We start from the raw sequence: 9100 nt of genomic DNA, 5'->3' as shown, positions 1-9100 counted from the left end.
GTCTAGATCATTTTTTTGGCAGAAAATTAAGTTTCCCAAAGTTTCACGACGATCGGATTAAAAATAAAAAATTTCAATATGACAAATTATCGACAAATGTCATTTTTTTCCTGATTTTTGTAAAAATGTGAAATTTGAGCTATGTTCATTTATCGACCAATTGTCATGAAATTTCGTCTAGATCATTTTTTTGGCAGAAAATTAAGTTTCCCAAAGTTTCACGACGATCGGATTAAAAATAAAAAATTTCAATATGACAAATTATCGACAAACATCATTTTTTACTTACTTCTGTGAAAATGTGAAATTCGAGCTATGTTCATTTATAGACCAATTGTCATGAAATTTTGTCTAGATCATTGTTTTGGCAGAAAATTAAGCTAGGGGAAATGATCTATTCGCGAATGGACAAAATTTATTAGTTGTATGATAAAGTCGTCATTTTGGTAAAATAATTCAAGAAATTCGCGTACAATTCGCAAGCTAATCGCAATAAGCTATCACAATCAAACTATATAATATACGCTTGCAAACGAACCAAGTGAATAGCGGCAACGGATAACATTTTTTCTTTCGTTCGTTGTCGCTATTCACTCATTCCGTTTTCGTGCGTCGCCGCTATTCACTTGGCTCGTTTACAAGCGTTCACAATTTGATACATAAAAAACATACAAATTTTGCGAATTGTCTCACGTTCATAGCGTTTTGTATGCGAATTGTTTTTTAAATCACAACTTTACTGACCCATCGCTTACAAATCATTTCGCATAAAATTCTCAAAATATCGAATAATTCGCTATTTTCTGATCGAGATCCGATCCCCTAGAAATTAAGTTTCCCAAAGTTTCACGACGATCGGATTAAAAATAAAAAATTTGAATATGACAAATTTTCGTCAAATGTCATTTTTTACTTACTTCTGTGAAAATGTGAAATTTGAGCTATGTTCATTTATCGACCAATTGTCATGAAATTTTGTCTAGATCATTTTTTTGGCAGAAAATTAAGTTTTCCAAAGTTTATTATATTACAATGTTATTAAGTATAACAAATTATCGACAAACTTCATCGGATCGGATCGGATCCCAAACTCGGATCGGATAAATAAATATAGCTCTAGTAATTGACGAAAGATCGTACTACATCAATTTGTGTAATTGTACCCGAGAAGGGTTTTTTGTGTATGTATTATTATTTATAAAATTATCACCAGGTAATGTGAACAATTAAAAGCTACACCCAAAAATAGTGATTTTTCTGATAGTCTCATTTATTAGTGTTTGAATACGATAAAGAGAAGAAGATTGAAATCAAATAGGCTATTTTTTTGAAAATAATAACCCAGCTGTTAGTTTTCAATTAACAAATAAAAAAAAAAACCAATAAAGCAAAAAAAATTAAATCATCAAATCCAATCAACTTAAAAGCATTTTTGGATAGAAATGTGCACCATGCTATAGTGTGGAAAATGTTTCAAAATTGTATCCACATCCTTTAGTCGCATTCATTCATATTGTATATTAACAGTGTTATTATAACATCAATGATAATAGAGAATAGGCCGTGAAACGTGGCATACGTAACAGTATCTACGACGGTTCATGCGAAACCCAAAGAGATAACATGCGTGGCAAAAATGTGTAAACATTGAATGCTTATATTCAGTCACAGTCGACGGTTAGTACCATACGGACGTACAAATTTGAAAAGAGTGCTTCTTTTCCTTTCAGAGAATTCGAATCTTCCTTGGTATTCTCGCTGTATAAAAATCAAAATAATTAAATAAAGAATCGACGTTGTTTTCTTCATTTGTTCAATTCATGGTTTTGTTCTAAATGAAAGAATTTCACGGGTTTGAACTTATGAGGTGGCATTTTTAATAATGAGTTGGCAATGGAACCAACGTAAATTATTCACAATAGAAAAAAATTAAGAAAGTGAGAATAATAATAAAATAATAAATAGTATAATTTGTTATTTGTTGTGTCCATTTTCTTATTTTTTTTTAGGTTATAAAACGGATTTTCGTCTAAATTTTCTTTTGTTCTGTGATCTCGCAAAAACCCTCACAAACGCAAACAAAATGGATTTACATAATAATATTAGCCGGATTGCTGATCAGTGTGCGACAAATGAAACTGACACCGATTTTGATGATACAATTAAGCCGGTGGTGATGATTTGTTTCAGTTTAATCGGCATTACAGGCTTTTTAGGCAATGTTTTGGTGATTTTTGTTGTGCTAATGAATCCACAAATGCGCTCAACGACAAATCTACTGATTATTAATCTCGCAATCGCCGATTTGTTATTTGTTGTATTTTGTGTTCCGTTTACGGGTAGGTTTACCTACTTCAATTACATTTTCGATTGGAACATTTGTTAAGTTGATTGTATTTTATTCCTTCTACATCTTTTTTAAGCGATCGACTATGTGACTGATGAGTGGCCACTTGGGAATGCATGGTGTAAAATTGTTCAATATTTAATAATAGTTACTGCATTGGTTTCGATTTACACTTTGGTTTTGATGAGTTTGGATCGCTTTTTAGCCGTCGTTTTTCCCATATCGAGTCGAACGTTGCGAAATGAACGAAATACTCTAAAAGCCATTACAATTTTATGGCTACTTATATTACTTACAGCCACTCCCGTCATCTTTGCCCATGGAGTTGTGGTGAGTTACTTTTAGAACCGAAAATTTACTAGTTGTAGTCATGTCATTTTTAAACAAAGGGAGATAAAACCGAGAAAAATAAGAACGTAGAAAAATCCATCGGAAAATATGATATGTACTCAATTAAAAAAATGTTCCAAATTCTAACCATTTGCATGACATAAGCACCACCAACAAAAAAATTGATATACATAGACGCGGATGGGAACTAAATACACAAAAACATTCAGCGATATCATCAAGTGCTCACCATTTATTCTGGACAAACAAAAATTATCGCGCTATTGTCAACAAAAATTATTAGTATGTATACTATATTTCTTTTCCGTATGGAAAAACCGAAAAAGCTCACAACTGTTGCCATTAACCGAGCTAGATGAAAATAGATAGACACAACCAATTAGGTTTTTATTATGAAAAAGAATTTCTCACGTAATACATTTTCATTGAAAATAATAAAATCGATTGATTTTTTTTATTCGCAATGTGACGAATCAACAATAACACGAATATTTTGACTTGATTTAAGTGATTCTTTTAGCTTAGTTGAAAAACTGAACAACAACAACACAAATAATTTCACAGGGAGAAATAGAGATAGAGAATATACATGGCTGTCAAATAAAAGTTCAAAACATTTTCATTTCCCTTTGGAATAGCGAACAAATTCGACATTTTTATTGGTCAAATGTACATAGTGTTTGAGAAATGCAATCATAAAAGCACTTCATGACATCTTATTATCACATAACACTACTATTCACTATTGTTCTTAAGGCGTGTTAAATTAATATCGTACAATTTGAAGGATTTTCGGCAGCAGAAATACAATTCACGGAGAGTGTACGTTCCACGAATAAAAGTACCTAATAATTGAAAACCCCCGCTTTCTTCCGAGTTGAGTAATAAATTTTTGAATTAATAATGGAAAAATAATTCAAATATTTTCCGGTGGCGGATCTACTTCCCTTTCTTCATCGTCTCGATGGCGATGAACGAGTTTTGAAATTGTTTAGTTCTACGATTTCCACAATACACCAAATTCTATCTTTAATGAATAGATAATTTATTCTAAGAAACCATTGTGTGTCTATAATGTGAGTAGCCTGCATACTGAAATCATCAACATAACTGTAATATAGCAACTGAAAACAATCTCAGTGATTTTCAATGTAGCTTATATAGATTTTCAATGTAGCTTACACGTCATGCCAAGAGAAACAATTTAAAGGTACATGGTGCTATTTGGCTTATTGGGTCGATTTCAATTTAAGTAAATAATGATCGAATGTTCCAGCAACAGCAGCCTATTATCAAAAATATTAATTAATTCCGTGGAAAAAATTCGTTCGTCTCGAAAAAGCGTTCGTCTCAAATACAATGACATCGCAATTGGCATGATTCGTTAAGATGACACGTGTTCCGTATTTGTAAATGCTTTCGGCAAGACTTTGATGCTGAGAATAAAAAGAACAAAATGGAAGCACAAAAATGTAGGGGAATTTATGGCGGAACACGTGTTTGAGAATAATAATGTTTATCAAAAATCGAAATCAGTTTATACGTGCTAATTGTCGCTAATCCCAACTCGCATCAAATGTGCGACAAAAAGCAAAGGATGTACAACTTCATCCAATTATTTTCTATATTCCTTTTTTAACGGTATTGTGTTCAGCTATCGAGAATAATACGATCATAAAAGCAACAAGTAGTTCAAAAATAGAATATAACAATAATGCGTAATTGTATGTCTGGTTGTTTGCTTTGCATGAATACATTATATATTTAGTAGTATGCGAGCAATTTCAGGGGAGGTGGAAATAATTTTCTCAAAAAACCCAATTCCCTAAACCAATTCGGAAAAATTTATCTCGCGTCGAAAAGTCGTAGCAAATCGTAAAAATGTCTCATTTCACTTTTTGAATCAAAAACCCTAACAAATTCGAATAATTTCCGTAAATTATTTTTCTAATCGAAATCACAAGGGGGTTAAAGCCCCCTTACTCTGCATACTACTGATATTCTTTTGTATGCTTACAATATCATATATGTATCCATATGGATGCCCTGGTGGCGGCAATGGCCATTTGTATAATTCTTATTATTTCTTTATTTATAGATCATTCTCATGCTGTTTCTTCATCAAAATGCCATAAACTATTTTAGAAATTCCATGAAAATCTATTGATTCCAAATGTTCAGATATTACTTTTAAGAGATTTTTCTTTTAAACTTACTTTCTTCTTTCATTTATTTTTACTTTTGATTTTTTTCTACGAAGTTTATTGCTCACTGCCTGGGCAAAACGACTTCAAAGTCACTTTGTAATGACAATTTTCTCTTTATTCTGAATTGTTACTACTGTGACTCTTACCTAAACGTTTTTCTCTCTTTCACCACCACCACTCTCATTATATATAATGTATACATAGATATGAAATTCCATTTTCAAACTAATAATCCAAATGAATTGCATCCCAGTGGACGAAATGATTCATGTTTATGTTTTAATTTTAAAGTCAAAATGAAGTGCAAAGCGAATTGTTTATTTAACTAAATATTTGTTATAAAATGCGATAAACAGTTAAAACCATCGTTCGGAGAGTAGTTAGAAAACAAGATGAATCAATGTAAAGACACTGCTTAAGACGTTTGATGCATAGAATAACAATGTTGGGCAATACAAAAACAAAACAAAAATGCCAACGGACATTGTGTGACAATCTGATTTCCCATTTGTCACATATACAAGCTCCCCGGTCAAATTAGATGTACACATTGAATGGATATATTAGATTCCTTTTATTTCAATTTAAACTATTTTAGCATCGGATCTGATTTGGGTGTGTGCTATTAAAACTGTTACCGATTTTCTCTTTTGGATGATAAGCGTTTCAAAAGTGACAACGTAGATAAACATCAGCAAAAATATTTAATTTGATAAAATAAATAGAATTTCTGGCGTTCCACAGTTTGTATTCGAGAAGTGAATTTGCAATCAACGGAAAACCATTCCACACTTTTTCACGAATGACCGTCTTATCTCTTATTTACAATACAAATAATATCTAACACACAGGATTTTTTATACTATTAAATGGAAAATTCATCATTCTCTCTCTCTCTCTCTCTCTCTCTCTTTCTTCCATACACAAATATATACGCATATACCCATGAAAATGTTTTCTGTTATTATGTTTGCGAATGTTTTAGCTTCAATGAAATCTCTGTGTCAACATCAATAACCAACCATTAAGTCCAATCGAAGACAGTATCCGAGAGTATCTTGTTATTAACGAAAATTGAAATGGGCGTTATGTATGTGTGTGTGTGTGTGTGTGTGTATGTGCGTTCGCTTGAAAAGCATTTTGTTATTACGTCTCGATGGACTTCGCAAATGATGGCAAATCACAGCAGTAGTCCCACAACAAAAATCGGAGCCAAACAATGTGTTTTTCGGGTTTTCATAAAAATCAAACTGATTCGAATTTCAAAAGTGGAATGATGGATATCAGATAAATTCATTGGCGTCACCGCTACTACCGCCAGATTTTGAATATGTACCACAACGTTTGTGTTATTGTTGTTGTTTTTCACATTGGCCGCTGTCACACTAATACATACAATTATTTTTCATTGGAAAAGCAAATCGTTCAAAGTATACAGTAACAAGGAGTGCGCTGTACCCAAATGGATCACTTCAGAAATATTACTTTTAGATTTAATTATTGAGTAATTCACATCGCTAAGTGAATAAAATACATGTATCAAATGAATATAACTCAGTACAGCTACAACAACACGACCCCTTCATTTTTCTGCTTCTACTCTCCCGTTGAGATGTATAGCAGAATGTTAAGCTCTATATCTTGACATCGAAAATTTAAACATAAAATTTAATGAATATTCCATAATAATAAAATAATTTTGTTTTTTTTTATTCTGTGAACGATGTCGCTCAGGGTAATGGTATTGTACCACATCCGAAGCGATACTGAACAAAAAAAAAACCGTAAGCACACTGACAAAGTCGCGACACATCTCAAACTAAATGATTTGTCAGTTTTTTATATTTCTTTCGCCATTCGCCACATTTAAGCCAAATATATTCAAATATCTTTTTTATAAATGTTTGTTTGCTTGCTCAATCACTCGTACATTCGCTCAGTTAGCTACCCCAAGACATAATATAAACATTATTATATCAATAAAATTCAAAATGTTCGAGATGTGTCTTGGTGATCATTATTTAAAGTGGATGAATAATTGAGCGGGAAGGAAATCAGTTCACATTAAATTTTATATTTATACACAAATTTCACTCCATTTGTGATGTACTGAGAATGGATGAATAAGGACATAAAAAAATAAAAATAAAAATGCATATCGATAAAAGCCCGGCTGCATATAACTTAATAATTATACGTATTGATTCAGATAAATTGAAAAATGTCCACTGTTTTTTTTCTCCCTCTTTCGTTCCCCACAGACTGAAACATATGGGTCTATCGACTACAAGCTTTGCGTATTCAAAAGTGGTGGCATTTCATTTGCCGCCTTTCACATAATATTCTTTTCGAGCTCATATTTAATACCATTAACACTCATAAGTGGTTTATATGCATTCATGTTACGTTTGTGGCGTACAGTTGTGCCACACAATCGGACAAATGGAACGAGAGGGCGAGGGCGAAAACGCGTGACGAGACTTGTATTTGTTGTTGTTGCTGCATTCGCATTACTCTGGTTTCCGATACAAGTAAGCTCAAGCAAATATGCATAATCACGCACTTTATGCATAAATTCTACATATCTACTCAAATCTATTTAATAAATTAATTGAGTGGAAATGTGCATTGTTTTTTTTTTTTTTTTATTTGCTTAGTGATGTTTAAATACAAATCTTATCACTTACCTCCTATATTTTTCGATGAAAATATTCTTTATTTGTTTACTTTTCAAATCAATCTAGGTAATATTGTTGCTAAAGAGTTTAAAACTATTTAATACATGCACACGATTTGATATTCTGCTGCAAATTGCGTCGCATGTACTGGCCTATACCACAGCCTGTATCAATCCATTGTATGTAATCCATTGTATGAAGAAAAGCGCATCACATTCGAATATCAAAATTCACATATATGTTTCCTTTTCAGATTGTATGCGTTTTTGTCGGAAAATTTTAGAAAAGCATTTAAAAAGGTGGGAAGTTTTATTCTTATTCTTAAATCTTAATGAATATTCAAAACAAATGTCTAAACTGAAATCGGTTCCAAAAAATTTCAAATAAAAACCATTTTAAAAACTCGATAATTTAAATCTTTCGGGCTCGAAGCTATCGGGAGCTTCAAATTATCGATAATTATATAGATATGTTTAGATTTGATATCAAGCAATAGGATTTGGTTCTTTGTATTGTTTTATTTGTTATGTCTCTCTTCGGTGTTCACCAGGTCATATATTGCGGTCCAACAAGGCGGTATAGTTATCATCATGCATTGTCTTCAAAATCGATTCGCACAGGCAGCACAGTTACACCGGAACATGTTTAATATATTTAAGATACAATTAAATTGATTGATAATTTATTCAAAAATAAAATTTCGATCTTGAAATAAATATTTATAAAAAGTGTGTAACCTATTTACGAATAGATTTGATAAATAAAATGCGTCCCGCTCCATCACATGTATCGCCTGCGGTGCATGCCGAATTCCAAGATTTGCAAGTAACGGAGTTTTTCAAAATTATAATGGGTCATTTCTAATTTTTTGTCGCCATTCTATCCGAATCTCAGTCTTTTTACGTTTTTCTTTTTTCACTCTTCACTTTTTTGGCGAAAATCCCTAGCAAACCGCTAGCAAAGAGCTTTTTCTCAATTTGTAAAGGGGAAATTTCCAAAGGCTCATTGTATTTCCAAGCAGATACGGATACATATGGGGGTGATCCCAATGAACCATTTCCTAATCCATTCTCCGAGGGATGTTAATCAGACCCTCCGGACCCCTGGTCAGAAGCTATGCATGTGTGGGCACCATTCCTTCCTTTACCATTTTCGGTGTTTTTTTAGCATAAATGGGTCCGAATGTTGCAATATGTTCCTTTTATTCTAGAGAATTAATACCAAACAATTTGAACTATATTCCCGGGCGGAAAAAAAGTGACTGATTGACTGGTTAGCTAAAATCGACTGAAATTGAATTTTGTTAACTGAAGTCGTTTGCCCAGTCGACTTTAGTGGTCTATGTATGTCATTTTAAACAGATGACTTGTTTGGGACGTTTTTGTCTATATAGTCAACTGCGATTGAAATTGAATTTAGTTGTATTTTTCTCGACTAGGAAAAATCAGCCAAATCAACTTAAAACAACTTCAATCTCAGTTGGTTTTGGCCAAAAACGTCCAAAATTAGTTAACTAA

The 9100-nt window shown here is 32.4% G+C and overlaps 1 protein-coding gene across 1 annotated transcript; it reads left to right on the top strand.

The window, feature by feature from the left end:
- The first annotated feature begins 1683 nt into the window (after positions 1–1683).
- LOC116337663 (allatostatin-A receptor-like) lies at positions 1684–8350 on the top strand. Its single transcript, XM_031762418.1, has 7 exons — positions 1684–1937; positions 2010–2339; positions 2424–2677; positions 7167–7436; positions 7650–7762; positions 7837–7882; positions 8134–8350. The coding sequence occupies exons 2-7, from the start codon at positions 2084–2086 to the stop codon at positions 8230–8232; spliced, it is 1038 nt and encodes a 345-aa protein (XP_031618278.1). The 5' UTR covers positions 1684–1937; positions 2010–2083; the 3' UTR covers positions 8233–8350.
- The last annotated feature ends 750 nt before the right edge of the window (positions 8351–9100 follow it).

This window comes from Contarinia nasturtii, unplaced genomic scaffold, assembly GCF_009176525.2.
Source record: "Contarinia nasturtii isolate CC-2019 unplaced genomic scaffold, AAFC_CNas_1.1 Cnas_scaffold_285, whole genome shotgun sequence".
Classification (NCBI taxonomy): Eukaryota; Metazoa; Arthropoda; class Insecta; order Diptera; family Cecidomyiidae; genus Contarinia; species Contarinia nasturtii.
Note: the sequence above shows the minus strand (reverse complement) of the source record. Positions and strands in the feature narration are given on the sequence as shown.